Source organism: Esox lucius, chromosome 17 (assembly GCF_011004845.1).
Source record: "Esox lucius isolate fEsoLuc1 chromosome 17, fEsoLuc1.pri, whole genome shotgun sequence".
In the NCBI taxonomy this organism is placed as follows: domain Eukaryota; kingdom Metazoa; phylum Chordata; class Actinopteri; order Esociformes; family Esocidae; genus Esox; species Esox lucius.
This window is the reverse complement of record NC_047585.1, coordinates 41,380,216-41,400,118: the sequence shown is the minus strand read 5'-3', so window position 1 is coordinate 41,400,118 and position 19,903 is coordinate 41,380,216. Positions and strand designations below refer to the sequence as shown.

The 19,903-nt window shown below is 42.1% G+C and overlaps 1 protein-coding gene across 2 annotated transcripts in view; it reads left to right on the top strand.

The window, feature by feature from the left end:
- Nucleotides 1–19,310, top strand: part of necab3 (N-terminal EF-hand calcium binding protein 3) — a 43,717-nt gene extending 24,407 nt beyond the window's left edge. Inside the window, exons 6-13 of one of the 2 annotated variants that reach the window (XM_020055161.3) lie at nt 3,841–3,977; nt 7,627–7,742; nt 10,636–10,715; nt 11,252–11,305; nt 12,146–12,258; nt 12,612–12,689; nt 17,871–17,962; nt 18,259–19,310. In XM_020055161.3, the coding sequence (XP_019910720.1) occupies nt 3,841–3,977; nt 7,627–7,742; nt 10,636–10,715; nt 11,252–11,305; nt 12,146–12,258; nt 12,612–12,689; nt 17,871–17,962; nt 18,259–18,287 (699 nt within the window). In that variant the 3' untranslated portion in view covers nt 18,288–19,310. Of the gene's footprint in view, nt 1–3,840; nt 3,978–7,626; nt 7,743–10,635; nt 10,716–11,251; nt 11,306–12,142; nt 12,259–12,611; nt 12,690–17,870; nt 17,963–18,258 lie in introns of both variants that reach the window. The other variant, XM_013138071.4, reaches the window with a different exon arrangement.
- The last annotated feature ends 593 nt before the right edge of the window (nt 19,311–19,903 follow it).

Here is a 19,903-nt window from a genome sequence, read left to right as displayed (position 1 = left end):
AAGCTCAGGAGATGTGTTCAGCTCTTCCAGCAATCACACATTTAGCAATTCGTCTCCAAGGTTTTCAGCGGAAGCAGTAGGGGCCAGTCCTGTCCAGTGACAGTGTTCTGGCCCTAATCGAAGATTGAGGCCAAAAGTGGATTTGTGCTTTGCTGTATAGTAGGAAAAAGAAGAAGCCTCCACTCTACTCTCTCCCTTCAATATTTTACCTAGTTATTTGCAGATAACCTTGTTTTTGTGGCTTTGATTCAGTAATGTGATTTTTATCCCAGTTTTTTCCTTCTATAAGCAAATTAACGAGCTTCTTTTCTGGTGATGACTCACCACATACTGCACTGAGCTACTTCAATACCTGACTTTTGACTTCGACTAATTTCTTTCCACCTCTCTCTTTCCTCTGGCCTCTTGACATCCCTCTCTCCCAGTCCCCTCCCACTCACAAGGCAAGCAATTAACAAAACGTCATCTTCACAAGTGGCAATTTGCCTACCAACATCATTGCATCCCCCTCCCAGGTCTTTGACCACCACTTTTCCATTTCTCTCCCTTTTCCAATCCTACCCACTTTTACCCGGACCCCATTGGTCCTGTAAGCTCTTTCAACCCACTAATCTCTCCTGTTCCATTTGAATATGTCTCCCATCTTTCTCCTGATGATGACTCTTTAACACTGGTCTCCTCAGTTTTTTTGGGGGCCTTTTTCCCTTTCCTCAGTCCATCTCATACCGACCACTATCTGCAAGGAGTCCCAGACTCTGAACACTCCTGGATTACATCCCTCCTGTCAGGTCACTCCTAGTGGTGACCCCAAGGTTTTGGTTCTACGCCCTCTTCTTGCTGTAGACCAAGCACTTGTCGCTTTCATATCCTCTCAATGTAATGTCAATGCCACTCAACTATGTTGTATTCTTTTTTACATCCAGCTGGTGACAGACATGTCTCTTCAACCTCAAGCTGAACCTCAAAGAGACAAAACTGCTTGTTCTCATTTTTTTTGTCTTATTAAATTATAGTGAACTCCAAAGTTAATTTGACAGTTTTTTTTCTGTCTGTAGTCCAGCACCTTGGATTTGAAATAATACAATTACTTTGGGGTTAAGCCATGGATGGTCAGCTTTAATTTTAGGGAATTTTAATTCATATTGGATTCTTGAATACGGAACCAAAACATTTGTCACTGTCCAAATACGATTCCGGAGTGAAAACCAATGCAGTGAATCCTGACCCCAGGTCAGTGTCATTTATCAACGTTGATGCTAAAAATCAATTTTGGAAGATGCCCTTTGTCACTTCAAGGGGAATTCATTTTGAATGGCTTAGTGTTACCATAACATGGGTAGGCCTTACAATCAGCCCTGTAGGAAATCCTTCTTTGTCTTGGCAACGCAACAGTGGAAACAGATTCCCCTTGACACCGGAAACCTCCTGAAGCCCTTCAAACTGTTGTAAAAAAAATTGTGTGGAGAAAGTGAAGGGGTCTGAACACATTCTGAATGCACTTGGTTCAGATTTAACACGACATTCTTGAACCTCAAAGTCAGATCAATTGCATTTTTGACTTAATCCCTCAAAACAGGTACAGACATAGAAGGATTCTAAATACAACCACTATAAAAGAGAGCCTAAATTGGGGATATTCAACTTTTAACCTATTTGATCCAGAACCTGCTGGTTTTCTGTTCTAATTGCATCCACCTAGTGTCCCAGGTCTAAATATGTCCCTGATTAGAGGGTTGCAATGACAAAATGGAGTGGAACTGTCTTCAAGGTCCATAGTTGAATACCCCTTTTCATAGAACACTGGCTTTAGAACTTTTCAACAAATACATTTTTTATATTGGAATTGGATTGTTCCCTACTCCAGTACCCTATCAGCAGTATGTTCTGCACGATGAACAATAAATGTTCCACATTCTTTTAACTGGGGGCTAGTTTTGCTCAGTTCAGCTGATTCATGACTTTGAGGGGAAACTTAGCTTCTGCACAGATGGAGGCAATCTAGTGTGCCTGGTAAAAAATCACGAGTCAAGCGAAAGAAATTGGTGCAAGAATAGTCCAGCCCAGCATATCTGCAGTCATTACACTCATTATTATGATCTATATTATGCTGTTTCTGTAGCACACGGTGCAGTCAGCCCTTACCATTGTGGCTAAAGGGGAAGGATGTGTATGGAATTGTACAGGCCAGTGCTTTGTTAGATTGCTAAGTAATCCATTATAGGAAAATGATACAGGAAGTTTTGTGCACAGTTCCCCGATATGTATGTGGAGAGATTCACACTACGTACAATAATAAAGTAGTGATTTTTAGTGCTTGGTCGCATATCATTTGCATTCAATGATTGTCTAAAGCCTGTGTAGCATAGGCATCACCAAATGCTGGGTGTCTTCCCCCTGGATGCTCTGCCAGGCCTGTTCAGTAGCCTTTGTTTCACAGCAAGTTGCCTACAGTTTTGTCCTCAGCGTGTGAAATTGGATTCAGATCCAGTATTGACTTGGCCAGACAAGAACTTTCCATGTTTTGGCCCAAAATAATTCATTGGTAGCTATGGCAGTGTTATTGTGGCCATTGACCTGCTTGATATAGCATGTTGAATTAGTTTAGAGGCATTTTTTTGAGTGTGTGAACAGACAAGAACCAATAATGTTTTAGCTATGTCTCTTGATGGTCAACTTGACTTGCATTGACACTCATTTGGACCTCATGTTGACATTGAAAAAATGGGGGGAACATTTGTAGACCATGACAAAAATCTACTCCTTGGATGAGCTTTGGATCCATAGTTCACCTTCTGAGTCTGGGATCCCGAAATAATCATGGCCTAAATAATTATTTGAAGTTACAAATCAGAATGTATTTATTATTAACCATTTGTAAACTGTTTTAATGATTTAGAAACTCTTTAGAAACTGACTGTTTAGTCTATATATTTTTTGTTAATGATTAACCAGCTATGTAACGAAATAATTCTTAGACTTTGATTATCAGGCATTCAAAGAAAATGTTACACAGTCTTGCTCAAGTAGAGCAATTTTGTATCTACTTTTTCCCCTTTTTATAATTTTCTTTGTTCTTATCTGTGACTGAATCTTATAAATTATACTGTATTGTAACCGAGTGGAGATAGAAAGTCTCTGAGCTGCTAGACAATAGCCGGCCCAGGAATCAGGGAAGCGAATCAGTAGAGGAATGAGAAAACCCAGCGATCCTTGTAAGAAAGAGGAGACTGTTAATGCATAATTATGCCCCCATTCTTCCATTTACTTTCCCTGTCAGAAGAAACTCCATTCAGCTTGTCCCTAGCGATGGTAAGCTGCTGTAGTCATAAATGTCACCACCAGGCCCCAAACTAGAACCCACCCCCATGCAATTCATCTACACTAGCAAGGCTCACCTCCCAAACTGTACCCTATTGCACCTTTCAGCGCACTACCTTTGAGCAGAGCCCTTAGGGAACATGCAGGGAACAGGGTACTGTTTGGAAGACGGCTAAGTCGTTGTTGTACATTCTAGTGTGTCTCCCCGCTGCAATTATTCCATTAACTGTCCTGCACCGTTCCTCTGAGCCTGCTTCAATTACAGCCTTGTTACAATGGCTCTCCGGCTAGTTAAATATAGAACAGCTGCAGTGGCAGGAAAGCCTCTCCACATCCAATATTTAGGAAAGGGCAAGGACCTAGCATGCACTGAAACACAACAAACGAACCAAAGGTGAATCCCACGCCATGACTTGTTAGACCTGTAGTTGTCTCCTGACACTGTAGCTGTCACCGTTTTTGGAATTGATTTTGTAAAGGTTGCCAACCTGTTCTATCTCTCTTGCCCCCCCACCTCCTCAGGAGTACCAAGGCTCCTCTGTTTTGGGCCAGTTTGTGACCCGCTTCATGCTGCGGGAGACCTCGACCCAGCTGCTGTCCCTGCAGATGTCCTTGCAGTGTGCGATGGAGGCCGTGGAGGAGCAGAGCAGCCCGGCGCCGTGAGTCCCGACACCGTGGCGGTGCCACTGTTACAGCCGGTGTCCAGGCTTGAAGGCACAGCGGCACCTAACAGATTAAAAAAAAAACATGCCAGCCTCACCAAACCGCTCCAGAAGTTCTGTCTTCAAATTTTCTGCTGTAAAAAAGCTAATGGCTACCACTATACACCCTATAGAGAGGATGAGAGAGGAGTTACCACTATAAACCCTATATAGAGGATGAGAGAGGGGTTAACATAATATACCTTATAGAGAGGATGAGAGAGGGATTACCACTATGCACCCTATAGAGAGGATGAGAGAGGAGTTACCACTATACACCCAATAGAGGGGATGAGAGAGGAGTTACCACTATACACCCCATAGAGGGGATGAGAGAGGGGTTAACATAATACACCCTATAGAGAGGATGAGAGAGGAGTTACCACTATACACCCAATAGAGGGGATGAGAGAGGAGTTACCACTATACACCCTATAGAAGGGATGAGAGAGGGATTACCACTATGCACCCTATAGAGAGGATGAGAGAGGAGTTACCACTATACACCCTATAGAGAGGATGAGAGAGGGGTTAACATAATACACCCTATAGAGAGGATGAGAGAGGAGTTACCACTATGCACCCTATAGAGGGGATGAGAGAGGGATTTACACTATGGATACGCCATAGAGTGGATGATGGAGGGTGTATTATTATTGATGCCTAAATATGTTTGCTTTGGCAATAGTGTTAGCCATCCTTTTGTGCCAATAAAGCACCTACTAAATTGAATTGAGAGGACGAGGCAGGGAGAAAATGACATACTCAGAGAGAGATCTCTGGAGATGGGGTCAGAGAGTGACTGCCAAAAACAAATTATGGGGGATGTAGTAGATATTGTGAAGAGAGAGATAGAGAGACAGACGGAGAGACTGAGAGAGAGACAGACACAGGCAGACAGACAGGGACAGAAAGACAGCGTAGAGCAAACAGGAGAGAGAGAGAGAGCGTAGAGCAAACAGGAGGGATGTGGAGGTAGAGGAGAGAGGGAGTAAAAAGGAATATAAGGTACATGGAGGGAGAGAGAGAGAGAAAATAAGAAAACAAATAGATGAATGGGAGAGAGACTAATTACAGCCCGAGGCTATGTCCTCCTGTCTGTGGTTCCGCCAAAGTCTTCATCTACGTGCTGCACTGCCCTTTGGGACTGCTAGCTAGCTCAGCAGGGGAACTGTCCTAGTACGCGCTGTCAGCAGGACACTCGGCCTCTCAGCCTGGGGAAGACATCAGCTCTCCACACACATACTGTGAATGTGTGTGTCTCTGACTCAAATGTCCCCAAACTGAGGTTTAATCAGAAACACGGGGGGTTGTGTAACTTACTGTTAACCGTTAGGGTTAGCCATTACCAGTTAGGGTTAGGCATTTGAGCTAGATTAAGTTTAACAGTAAATGTTAGGCTGTCCGCGCTTAGGTTTGGTTAAGGTTAGGGTTATCAACTTTGATGTCCACATTTAGGTTTGATGTGTGTGTGCGTGTGTGTGTGTGTGTGTGTGTCTGTGTCTGTGTGTATGTGTAAAATTAATATTTGGTACAGACAACTTGTGGTGCAGAAACAGTTTGAAGTCTTTTTGTTGAGTTCATTATGTACCAGCTTCAAATAGGTTCAGGGATTTTGGCCCATTCTTCTTGGCAGTTTGGTTTCAGGTTGGTTGGAAAATGCCTGTAGGCCACCATTTTCAAATAGTGCTACAGATTCTCCTGAATGAGATCAGGACTTGGACAGGGCCACTTGTAGGACATTAACCTTTTTGTTCCTGAGACACACCTGTGTTACTTTGGCTTGGTGCTTGGGATCATTGTCTTGCTGAAAGATGAATTTCCTCCAAAGCTTAATTTTTTCTGAGCTGGAGAAGGTTGTGTTGCTGTACTACTCTGTATTGTACTCTATCCATTCCTACTTGAATTTTAACCAGAGGCTTAGTCCCTGCTGAAGAGAAGCATCCCCACAGCATGCTTGACGATAAGGATGAGATATGGGCATAGTTAGGTTTGCACCACACATTGTGCCTTGGGTTTTTGACAGAAGCCTCTATCTTGGTCTTATCTGACAACAAAACCTTTCCCCACCTTGAAACAGGTTCACTTGTGTGCTTTCAGATGGTACTTTTTGAGTAATGGCTTCTTTCTTGCCACCATTCAGTGTAAGCCAGTTTCATGCAGAGCTCGTAACATGACTGATCGGTGCACCTTAACACCACGCATAGAAACTGATCTCTGTAGCTCCTTCAAAGTGAGTGTTGGCCTTCTTTTCTGAGTGGTGAGTTTGGAGGGAGAGCCTTTTCTTGTATATCCAAAAACTAGCATTTTATTGTGTGCCATTATGCATTTTCATTACTTTAACTTCTGTGGAATGTGCTTTAGGCTTCATTTTCCATCAGATTCACAGCCTGTACAATGAGGCCAGTGGTAAGGTAGTTTTGTCTTTGTTCTGGCATTTTCTCTCATCTGTGTCAAACTAGGAGCTTCCACAGCTGAATATTTATTCAGGGGCTGAATATTTATGCAAATCTTGCGACTCTTTCTGGGTTCAGGCTGCCCAAACTCTTTATTATTTATTTAATTTTTACTCTTCTGCTAACAGAAATACAAGCACAAATATAGAAGACATCTTCACAAAATGTTTTCAGTTAATGTACTCAGTTTGTATTGACTTTTAGTCTCCTCATACCGGCTTTACACATGCAGTACTACCCCCCCCCCCCACACACACACACACACACACCCTGAACCAGCCTGAACCAGCCTGAACCATCCTGAACCATCCTGAACCATCCTGAACCAGCCTGAACCATTCTGAACCAACCTGAACCACCCTGAATCACTCTGAACCAGCCTGAACCTCCCTGAACCAGCTATAACCAGTGTGAACCACTCTGAACCATCCTGAAGCACTCTAAACCAGCCTGAACCAGCCTGAACCACCCTGAACCAGCCTGAACCATTCTGAACCAACCTGAACCACCCTGAATCACTCTGAACCAGCCTGAACCAGCCTGAACCACCCTGAACCTCCCTGAACCAGCTAGAACCAGTGTGAACCACTCTGAACCATCCTGAAGCACTCTGAACCAGCCTGAACCATTCTGAACCAACCTGAACCACCCTGAATCACTCTGAACCAGCCTGAACCAGCCTGAACCTCCCTGAACCAGCTAGAACCAGTGTGAACCACTCTGAACCATCCTGAAGCACTCTAAACCAGCCTGAACCAGCCTGAACCACCCTGAACTAGCTAATAACCAGTTTCATGCAGTAATGGAAGAGGTTGAGGAAACAAGTCATGATATTGTTGAAATGGAGTCCTGTAAACATACACAGGACTCCCCACAGTACTCCTTCAAGCATATATAACAGAGTCCATTAGCATTTGAATCAGTCTGTAAATTACAGAACAAATCATTGTTCTTAAGGTACCAGAGTGCCAGCTTGTACTTTATTAGTCGATCCTGTAACCCTGCCTCAAACTAGAACAATAGCTACTCAATCTGATTTTATTCTCTCCCCCTGTCTTTTTTAATGTGATTCCTCCCTCCCTCTCTGGCAATTACAGCTTTCGTTTTGATGTTTATTCCTCCTCATTTTGTCTGTTTGTCTGTGTTTTAAGGCGAGAGGTGAAGGCCGCGGTGCATCCCTCTGTGCAGAGGAACAGCAGGCGATGTGGCCGCCAGGTCCTGAACAATGTGTCCCAGTCCGACCCTTACCCAGGCATCCTCAAAACTGGTAATCTATCATGTGTCCAACCACACAATACTGTGTGACATAGTTAGGAAGAGCGTGGCACTGATAATTCCAGGTTAGTGATTTTGATTGCGCAAAATGTTTTAAACTTAAAAATGTGCGCTAAATTACTTTAGAACTGGGGCTTGTGAAGCAATAAAAAAACCTCAACTTTACTATTAACTATTGGTTAACTTATTTTTCTCAATTTCAGTGGAGGCCCTGCAAAGCCATTTAACTGTAAGAGCACAGTACAACACACTGAGGAAGCGCATCAACTGCTTTTCTTCTGAACATTTTTATAACTGTAATTTTGACCAATTTTACAAAAAGCTTGACAAATCCTTCCTCTACTTAGATTAGACTAGATTAGACTCAACAAAATGCAGTTAGCATCTAACCAGAAGTGCAGTAGAGGAGGAGAGAAAATGTATTTAAGAAGAAAACAAATATTAAGTATATGTATATTACCAGAATAATGTGTAGATGAGCAATACTAAATGTGCAATAAGGCAAATAGACTATTTGCCTTATTGCATTAGGTATAGTATTGCATTAGGTATAGTATTGCATTAGGTATACAGTGGGGAGAACAAGTATTTCATATACTGCCGATTTTGCTGGTTTTCCTACTTACAAAGCATGTAGAGGTCTGTAATGTAGAGGTCTATAACAAAAATCCAGAAAATCACATTGTATGATTTTTAAATAATACATTTGCATTTTAATGCATGACATAAGTATTTGATCATCTACCAACCAGTAAGAATTCCGGCTCTCACAGACCTGTTTGTTTTTCTTTAAGAAGCCCTCCTGTTCTCAACTCATTACCTGTATTAACTGCACCTGTGTGAACTCGTTACCTGTATAAAAGACATCTGTCCACACACTCAATCAAACAGACGCCAACCTCTCCACAATGGCCAAGACCAGAGAGCTGTGTAAGGACATCAGGGATAAAATTGTAGACCTGCACAAGGCTGGGATGGGCTACAAGACAATAGGCAAGCAGCTTGGTGAGAAGGCAACAACTGTTGGCGCTATTATTAGAAAATGGAAGAAGTTCAAGATGACGGTCAATCACCCTCGGTCTGGGGCTCCATGCAAGATCTCACCTTGTGGGGCATCAATGATCATGAGGAAGGTGAGAGATCAGCCCAGAACTGCACGGCAGGACCTGGTCAATGACCTGAAGAGAGTTGGGACCACAGTCTCAAAGAAAACCATTAGTAACACACTACGCCGTCATGGATTAAAATCCTGCAGCGCATGCAAGGTCGCCTTGCTCAAGCTAGCGCATGTCCAGGCCCATCTGAAGTTTGCCAATTACCATCTGGATGATCCAGAGGAGGAATGGGAGAAGGTCATGTGATCTGAAGAGACAGAAATAGAGCTTTTTGGTCTAAACTCCACTCGCCGTGTTTGGAGGAAGAAGAAGGATGAGTACAACCCCAAGAACACCATCCCAACCGTGAAGCATGGAGGTGGAAACATCATTCTTTGGGGATGCTTTTCTGCAAAGGGGACAGGACGACTGCACCGTATTGAGGGGAGGATGGATGGGGCCATGTATCGCGAGATCTTGGCCAACAACCTCCTTCCCTCAATAAGAGCATTGAAGATGCTGGGTCTTCCAGCATGACAATGACCCGAAACACACAGCCAGGGCAATTAAGGAGTGTCTCCGTAAGAAGCATCTCAAGGTCCTGGAGTGGCCTAGCCAGTCTCCAGACCTGAATCCAATAGAAAATATTTGTAGGGAGCTGAAAGTCTGTATTGCCCAGCGACAGCCTCGAAACCTGAAGGATCTGGAGAAGGTCTGTATGGAGGAGTGGGCCAAAATCCCTGCTGCAGTGTGTGCAAACCTGGTCAAGAACTATAGGAAACGTATAATCTCTGTAATTGCAAACAAAGGTTTCTGTACCAAATATTAAGTTCTGCTTTTCTGATGTATCAAATACTTATGTCATGCAATAAAATGCAAATTAATTACTTAAAAATCATACAATATGATTTTCTGGATTGTTGTTTTAGATTCCGTCTCTCACAGTTGAAGAGTACCTATGATAAAAATTACAGACTTTGTAAGTGGGAAAACCTGCAAAATCGGCAGTGTATCAAATACTTGTTCTCTCCACTGTAGTATTAGGTATAGTGTATTTTACTGGTGGGATCATAGTTGTTTGGGTACAAATGTCAATTTCAGAATGGCATTTAAGATGTGCAAACGAGACAAATGAAGGAGTGCTGTATTAAGGTAGCATGTGCCCCCGAGATGCAGAGATGACAAATACATGCATTTGTAACAACTGTAAAAATGCAAGCACAATGGCAATTCTACTTGTTCGATTTTTACATTCAGTCTGAACACTTCTTCAGCTACCACAAAACTACTATTAAACAGTTAAAGGCCCAGGAACTTCTTACATGAAATCTAGCTAAAGATGTGTTCGTTTTGGTCTATAGTGTAATAACCAAGGCTATTTCCTATTTCAAAAGAAGGCAAATAATTGGTAGCTACATATTTTATTATAATTTTGATTTGTCACTAAATAGATTTTAGATCTGTTTAATGTTAACTAGCTAATTAATAGTAACGGCTGGCATTGCTCATTTTAGCATTGCTATCTATTTTTGACTGAATTTGCTAGCTAGTCAAGAGTGGATTTGATGATTTGATAACGATGGCAATGTAATTTTCTACTAAATATTACCCTACTTTAGCAATATTGTCTATTTCCAAGCCCCCAACCAAGATGGAAGTCCCTACATGAATATCGAAAGAAACTAGCAGGACCGTATTCTTTGAATCATAAAATACACCACTGCATTTCACCTTTAAACGCCATTGACATAATGAATACGTTTGCTCACCTAGTTGCGTGTGTGTGTCCAGGTGTGACCATGGAGACTGATGACCACTGGTGTTCCCAGATCAACAGGCTTCAGCTGCTACTGGACAAGCTGGAGTGGCAGGTACCACCAGACAGTCCCCTTGGTGATATCGCACCCACGCTTTGGTCTTACTCTTGCTCACTCACTCTTTCTCTTGCCAGACGAGAAAGTGGGACCTGCAGCGCAATATCCATATTCAAGCCTGCATTATGTACTGTATTGCAGTATCAGTATCGCCACCTCACAGCCTCTTGTTCCCCCATTGCAGTCAGCTTTAGGTTCGGGTCCATTCAGGGTTAATTTCATAGTCAGTCCTTTCACATGATAGCTCACTGTTCTATGCCTCATTGCTGGATAGAAATAGACAGTGGTGAGTGTACATGCAGGGGTTGGAAATTATCTCTGGTCTCACCGTGAGCCAATAGCTAGGTTTCCATCCAATCAGCAAATATTCTCAAATCTGCGACATGCAAATGAATGGCAGTATATTTTCCTAATCCTATTATTACAGGGTGGTTTGGCTGAAAGCCACGGCAGATGGATTGGGTACCACCCTGTTGGTGTGTGTTGGGGGGTCTTGGTGCTCATCCTGTTATATCTTCAATTGCCTTTTTCAGAGTCCAAAGCTGGAGCCCCTGAGAGAGGACACGCTGGCCAGTACATACAAATCCGTGAGTGCCTCCTGCTGTTTATCAACCGGATTCAGTTCAATACAACTTTATTAATACCCTCATGGCTACCATGGGCCTGTGGCTGTTATCAGTTTAACAGCGCGCAGTTATGCAACAGTGTAAGCGATTACAGTTATGTTTTCGTTAACGCCATTACTCGTTATTTTAAGCCAACGCAAGTTTTTTCCATTGTGAGTGCTGTGGGGTGATGTTCGATCTTCACCAATCAGGTTTGTTTAGTTTATTAATGTGCACGAGACACAATGCAAAGGCATTCACATAGCAGCAGCCCCTAGATGACTGTTAGAAAAACTCCAATTCATCACAGCAGCCCTTTAATGTCATCATTCACACATTGCGTTTCCCCTTACAGGCACAAATAACGTCCCCCCCATCTGTTCCTCAAACCTGTTCCGCCTGAAGCCAAGGTCCTTTAGAGGCTCTTTTCATGTAGTCTTTCAAAAACCCTATCCTTCCTTCACCAACGTTTGTGTTTCCTTACGAGAACTGATTTAGCAGATTGCTGCATTTCAAGGAAACGTTTTCTTCGGATGACTGATATTGACCATCCTTTAGGCCCTGACTATTGAGTGGAAATTCAACATTATGCAAGAACCCAATGTATCATGCAAATGGACAGTCGAGCATTCTTGCGTAAACTAACAAGTGGCAGGGCTGCACATTTCTTTTTTTCCAAAAGTCTTCTAGCAAACAGTGCAGGATTGCTATTTCCCCTAACAAACTGCGTTTACGTTGTTGCGTACTCCACAGGGCTTGGTCACGTCCACAACATGACCTGAATCTAAATGTTCTGTTTGGGTCTGGTGTCCCTGTCAGCAGAACATCCTGCTGGTGCAGAGACAGATGTCGGCAATGGAGGAAGACCTGGGGGAGTTCCAGAAGGCTCTCAAGACCTATGTAGACACCACGTCCCACCAAAGCCACAATTTGCAGTGAGTCAACTAAAAACAAATTTTAACAATATTTACTGTAGTACTTGTCATTTCTTATTTCCATCCGTGCGAAGGGGTTTGCATTCACGGCTGCCAGACGTGGGCCCTGAAGCAGATTGGCTTCACACAGGGTATTTCAGGAGACGCAACGTAAATGACATGGTCTGGCCAGGAACAATAAGACAATACTTGCTTTTTGAAAATACCTTAAATTAACAGCCAAATAATGTGGATCCATTCAAATCAAATAAGATCTGAGTTCTTTGGTCTGATTAACTGACTACTCTCTCTCTCTCTCTCTCTCTCTCTCTCTCTCTCTCTGTCTCCTTTTCTCTTTCTTTTCTTTGTCTCAGTGTGTCTGTCCAGAAGCTCCCAGGGAAGTCGTGCTACATAATATATGAGTTTTGGCAGGATCGTATCTCCTGGATGAGGTAGGTGTGTGTGTGTTTCTGTGACACTGGCAGGAATGCTCATCTTTCTGACGAAACTGTAATGAGCAGATGGCCTGTCTGTCAAATAATGACTCACAGACAAACATATTCACACACATTTTATACAAATGTTAAAAACAGGACCAGCAGGCCATGATTTGGTGGATTTTCAATCCATAGAATGGTCCTTTGGAGGAAGGATTGTTGACATATTTGACATTTCTATCTACAGTATGAATTAGAAAACAATTGTTGGCTGATTCATGCCGTTTTGGGACAAGCCCAGTCCTTTCATACTGTTTCATCTTTAGCATCTCTGGCTACAAAGCAAATTCATGTTACTTGAAGCGTTACCTATTGCTCTGAAGTAGCTTGATTTGGACTTTTGCTACATACACTATCTTTTGAAAATATGCCATCGTTGGTTTTCAATAACTGTTCAACATATTTAATATGATGAATCTCTGCTACTTACTGTGCCACGTCCCCACTGGTAAACATTGCTAACAAAGTGAATGTGAAGATGTGTTTAAAATGGTTGCACTCCCTGGCTGATTGGCAGGATTTGCCTGAACAGGAAAGGGACATTTTCAAAGAAATCCCAGAGGTGGGATATAAAGGCAATCTTTCCCAAATGAAAGTGACGGTAACACACATGGTGTATTTAAAAAATCTAAACGGTGTCTTTGGAGAGCATTCGGACCCCTCTGTCTCATTCACATGTTGTCGTGTTGCAAGCTTAATAAATAAAGGATTCAGAAACCACTGCCATTATTTACCACTCCCATGATGACAAAGAGAGAAAACATAGTTTGTCGATATTTCCGCCAATTCCGGTCGTGAATATGACTCTGTCGTCTCTAGAATGTTAGTGGCCATGGCAACAACACCACAGTGTGACAGAGACGCAGTCCATGAATACCAAAGGAAACTACCTCTACTGTGTTCTTTGAATCATGTCCTGTACTGTTGGTTCATTTGTTAGTCAGGCTCTTCTCTGTGTGTCCATACTAGCACATGGGGACCTGCACTGTAATAACCAAGCAAATCAAATCCGGCAATTCCAGCCTGCATTATGTACTGTATTGCAGTATCAATATCGTCACCTTTCAGCCTCTCGTTCCCCGATTGCAGTCAGCTTTAGGTTCGGGCCCATTCAGGGTTAATTTCATAGTCGGTCCTTTCACATGATAGCTCACTGTTCTATGCCTCATTGCTGGATAGAAATAGACAGTGGTGAGTGTACATGCAGGGGTTGGAAATTATCTCTGGTCTCACCGTGAGCCAATAGCTAGGTTTCCATACAATCAGCAAATATTCTGAATACTTACATACATGAGGTATTTCTATTTTTTCTAATACGCGTTTTTGTTTTCCCATTACAATGTATTTTATATTGATTGATGGCGTTTCTCTTTAAAATAAATGATGAATTAAGTTTATAACACAACAACATTTGGAGAAAGTGAAGTGGTGTGAATATTTTCCTAAGGCACTGTCTGTTGAACTAGATTACAGCTCCAGGCCAAATGTGATGAATTCATGTCTTAGTCACCAGTCAACTCCCTTTCACTCAGGTTATGTCAACATGAACCAGTGAATGCTGGAAATTGCTAGGTATACTAGCTAATCTGCATGTCTATGTTCATAATACTTAGCATGCTATAGCAAACCCTGCAATTGTTTTAAAGGGATATGGAGCATGTTGATAACAGATGTGTCTCTCTCCTGTCAAGCACACTTGAATACATCAATACATCAGTTGTGGTACGATACATGAAGAAGATTTTTTTTTATTTAAAATTATTCAGTTTGATTTGAGGATTGAATAAACGTGACTTGGTTCGCTGAGGTTTGTTCCATGAGTGTTTTCCATTCCAAATGCAACTCTGAGCTCAGGATCTCAGCCTGTCTCAGATGGATCTGGGACTTCACTTTCTCTCAGCTAATGTTGTCTGTGTATGTGTACGTGTGTGTTTATGTGTGTGTGTGTGTGTGTGTGTGTGTGTGTGTGTGAGAGAGAGAAAGAGAGACTCAAACACATAGAGGGAAAAAAAGAAAATAATATGGTGTGTGTTGGCACCTGAGGTAATGGGACAGGCTAAGCATCTACCACCATCAGATTATACTAGAAAATATACTTCTGGTTCTCCACCCATTTACTGCCCATTAACTACTAATCAACGTGTACATTATTGTAGCAGATGTTTTTGACCTGGCGACATTTTCGATCTGTTCAGTATATTTAGAACGAAGCTGTGACACCAATTATAGCGAAGCTTTCTCTCAGCAGTGGTGTTCTACTGAGAAGAGGAGGCTATTTTCTCGCTTCAGCAGGATATCACTGTCTACTGAGCAGCTCACCAAAGTGGTCACTCTCTGTGACTTGGTATTGCAATTTTACACTGTTCATGTAAAACGACCCACTAACTGTTTCAATTAACACAGCCAAGACGGTGCGTTTTGTAACAATGATAGCTTTTCTGTTTACATTTGTTTAAATCCGGAGTTTGTCGGAGCAAGTACATATTTACAGTAATAGCCTATACACAATTCACATGATAAAACAATACATTGTTATTTGCGCTGGATGTTCAGTACATAATAGAAATATTTAAAAATAAAAATACATATACAGTTCTGGAAAAAAATTAAGAGACCAGTGGTGTTGTACCCTTACTGTTGTCACTGAATTGAATATCATTAACTGGAATAAAAAGGGGTCGCATGTTTACGTAAGGGAACGATTTAATTATCTGAGTAAATTGTTTCAAATGATTAATGCCGGATTTAGATAATTTGTCCTGCCATTCATTACTGAACATTTGAAATGGGACCAGTTGTCACGGTGGTGGTGGCGGGACACAAGCGCAAAGGCAAAAGGGTGGAAGTAATCCAATGTTTTAATGAAACAGAAACAAAACAACAGCAGCAACCAGTGACGTGGGGCGTTCAGTACAAACTAAACCAAAATGAACCACACCGGGTGTGGCCACACCCAGAACATAAATAGGGTCCCCAATTGGAGGCAACGATCTACACCTGCCTCCAATTGGGGAGACCAAAAGGATTAGAGGTGGCTAGAGGTGCCACCTTCCGTCCTGTCCTGACTGTGGCCCTAGCCCAGTGTAGAGATGGCTGGGGGCATAGCCAGGACGTGACACTAGTGCTTGATGGTGAATGGTTTCGTATCAGACCAGTATGCTGTATCAGATGTTTCAAACAAAATTCCTAACCGATGAAAAAGCAGTAATTGTATTTAATGAGAGTATAAACCTGATTTACCAAAGCAGCCCTGGAGCTCATTTAAAGTGGTGCTGAACTACCTGTATTTTGTTTGTTTTTCGTCGATACCCCCGTCGAGTGGTTTGACCACTTTGATGCATCATCCAGTGATGCGCTGTAAAATGGACCAAAATGAGCCCAAAAGCCAAATTGTTTTATGATTACAGTTTTTCAAATTGTCCCGAAAAATAATATTCTAGTTATGGAGTAAGAGATAAAGTGCCATATGTCACCAATTTTAGCCTTGTTGTGCCTATAGAACAAACATTATGTTTTAAGTCTTAAAGGAAGACTTCTTTAGGCCAAAATGACACACATATCAGATACAAATGTCATGATATACCAACTATCCTTTCTTCAAAAGACCATTCCATAATTTTGTTTTGAAAATGTCTAAAATCATTGAAATGTATTTTGCCCTGGTTTCAAATGGAATTACTCACAACCATCAGCAGTATACATTCAGCTCTGATAGTCATATGTTCAATATATTTACTGTCTCACAGTCTGAATGTAAAAGATGAATGTGAATAACTTAAGAAACTATTAGTAAATTATAAACATACAAGTCTGATGAGTGCATATTCATCTTTTTGTGTAATGTTGTTGGTGAATTAATGTTGTTTGTACTGACTGTTACCTCACCTAGCAGAGTAGATACCTTACTGTTTCTCTCCTCTCTCACCTAGCAGAGTAGCTACCTTACTGTTCCTCTCCTCCCTCACCTAGCGGAGTAGCTACCTTACTGTTCCTCTCCTCTCTCACCTAGCGGAGTAGCTACCTTACTGTTCCTCTCCTCCCTCACCTAGCGGAGTAGCTAACTTACTGTTCCTCTCCTCTCTTACCTAGCGGAGTAGCTAACTTACTGTTCCTCTCCTCTCTTACCTAGCGGAGTAGCTACCTTACTGTTCCTCTCCTCCCTTACCTAGTGGAGTAGCTACCTTACTGTTCCTCTCCTCCCTTACCTAGCAGAGTAGCTACCTTACTGTTCCTCTCCTCTCTTACCTCGCGGAGTAGCTACCTTACTGTTCTTCTCCTCCCTCACCTCGCGGAGTAGCTACCTTACTGTTTCTCTCCTCTCTTACCTAGCATAGTAGCTACCTTACTGTTCCTCTCCTCTCTCACCTAGCAGAGTAGCTACCTTACTGTTCCTCTCCTCTCTCACCTAGCGGAGTAGCTACCTTACTGTTCCTCTCCTCCCTTACCTCGCGGAGTAGCTACCTTACTGTTCCTCTCCTCTCTTACCTAGCAGAGTAGCTACCTTACTGTTCCTCTCCCTCTCACCTAGCGGAGTAGCTAACTTACTGTTCCTCTCCTCTCTTACCTAGCAGAGTAGCTAACTTACTGTTCCTCTCCTCTCTTACCTAGCGGAGTAGCTACCTTACTGTTCCTCTCCTCCCTTACCTAGCGGAGTAGCTACCTTACTGTTCTTCTCCTCCCTCACCTCGCGGAGTAGCTACCTTACTGTTCCTCTCCTCTCTTACCTAGCGTAGTAGCTACATTACTGTTCCTCTCCTCTCTTACCTAGCGGAGTAGCTATGTCAATTTGCCTCGATTACACATCTAAAATGCCATTTAGAATTGCCATTTGTACCCGCACAACTATTTACACCACTTATAACAAACACTATACTTAATACTTGTAAATGTTCTGCCCTCCTCTATTTGCCTTTATTGCACATTTAGTATTGATATTTGTACTGAATTTGCCTTTATTGCACATCTATACATTCCACTTGTAATATATACATACTTAATACTTGTAAATACTTTACATTTCTCTGCCTTCCTCTATTTCTACCTCCTCTATTTCTACTTCTGGTTAGATGCTAACTGCATTTCGTGGTACTTGTACTTCAATGTCAATAAGGTTGAACCTGATCTAATCCTCCCCAGCTACCTGCAGTCTAATGGCAGTAAGGATTTCCAGCGCTGTGTCATTGATATGCTGGAAGATCCTGAACTGGTGTCCACCATGCTGCTCCCAGGTGAAATACTGTCTGTGTGTGTGTTTGTGTGGGTGTGTGTTTGTGTGTGTTTGTGTGTCTGTGTGTGTGTTTGTGTGTCTGTGTGTTTGTGTGTGTGTGTTTGTGTGTGTGTGTGTGTGTGTGTGTGTAGGTACTAATGTTTCAATCTATACCAAAGAATTACGCAACATGCTTGACTCACTACTTTCTGGTTCTGCAATAGAAAAAAACTAAGTAAGACTTTAAATTGCATTTGAGCCCAGGTCAGCAAGAAGTTACATATTCACCCATTTATCCCCATCTCTTCTCTCCCTTAGCGTCCTGGTGGATTATGACTAACAACTAGCAAGAGAGCACAGAACACCCAGCCCCCCCCCCCCCCCCCCCCCCCAACACACACCCCAACACACACCCCAACACACACGCACCCCGAAGACAAGACATCCAAAAGGCATCCAAGTGTTTCAGTTCAGGATGTGCAGACATGGAACACCGTGTTATTCAGCATCGTGCAGCACTCAGTTATGTACCATCAACTCGGGCTGGTCATTACCGTCATAGGCCGTGTTTCTTTGGGGGGGGGGGGGGGGGGGGTGCACAAATAAACAGCTCAGTGTATACGCATGAAAGTGGTTCTGTGTGCTGTGAAAGCCGATAATGACGCTTTGGAAGCAGTCGCAAAGTTTGGCTTTAATCTACAGACAGTTCCGTCATACGGTAGCTCGTTTCCAACGGCGACGGCGATATCATACGTGTTGTTTTATGACCTGCTGTAACTTGCTTAGTCCTCAGTGCAATTGACGATAATGACTGAGGCTCGCAGTCTAAATTGCATGCAGACCAACGTTTGACCGAGCCTTGGAAATTAATCGCTTTGCATTCTCGCTACATAGCATAGAGAGAAATGATTTCCTCTGACTGGAAGTAAAATGTGATGTGTTTCAGATTCAGCAGCAGCCTGCTGTTTTCTTATACCCTCATAAGGGACCCCCTGCAATGCAGTCTTTCTATTGTGTGGTTTCCTAGTGGGTGTGCTTATGTTTGAGTTGCGTTGCCTGTCTTTTTAATGTAGTTTGTACCAGGTAATTCACCTGTTTAAATACGAGATCACCGAAAGGAGGAAGAAAGAGGAAGAAAGTTGGAAGGACATTTGGTGAGCCCCCTCTCAATTTTCAGAGACAGTTGCTGTATATTGTAGAACTTTTCCAATTATTTGTTAGTTTATTTCATTTGTTAGAGAATAATCTGAGAATTAAGCATACTCATGTGCATATGGATATGTTTATATTGTGCTTTAATCGTTACTGAAATATATTTTCCATGTAGAAAGTCAACATATTAACTTTAATAAAGATCACTGGCCAGTCAACACTTGATTGTTTTGAGTTTCAAAGTGTCCATGTAAAAACATGAAAGGGTTTTCCCATTGGATAGGCATATGTGTTCTATCAATTAAAGGTTTACCTTTATAAACCTTTTCAATTAAGTATTTGAAAGTCCACTTGAGCTGTGACATCTAAATTCATTAACTACATTTTATGAATTTTTGTCAGGCTTGAGTTGAGCAAAGTGCTCTCTTCCCTTTTTGTCAAAACCATTAATCTAAGCTCCATGAATAACAGTTTCTCAGACATGGTGCGAAATGAAACGCTTTTCCAAAGAATTGATGATGTGAGGAAAAGAGCTTGCCAAAAGCCTGTCTCACCTTTGTTTCAAATATTTTGCAAAGCAGAAAGAAGAAAAACCTACAATTGCAAAGTAATGAGGCAGCACTTAAAAAAAAGAACAAAACAGTTTCAAGCAAAAAGACAAAGCAGTAAAAAATTAAATCCACAACAGACTGAAACATGGTGGACCCACATAAAACAATAAAAAAAACTGGGTAGGACACACAAAAACAGAATAAAAACAGTGGAAACACACAAAAACAGAATAAAAACATAGTGGACACAGATGAAAAGA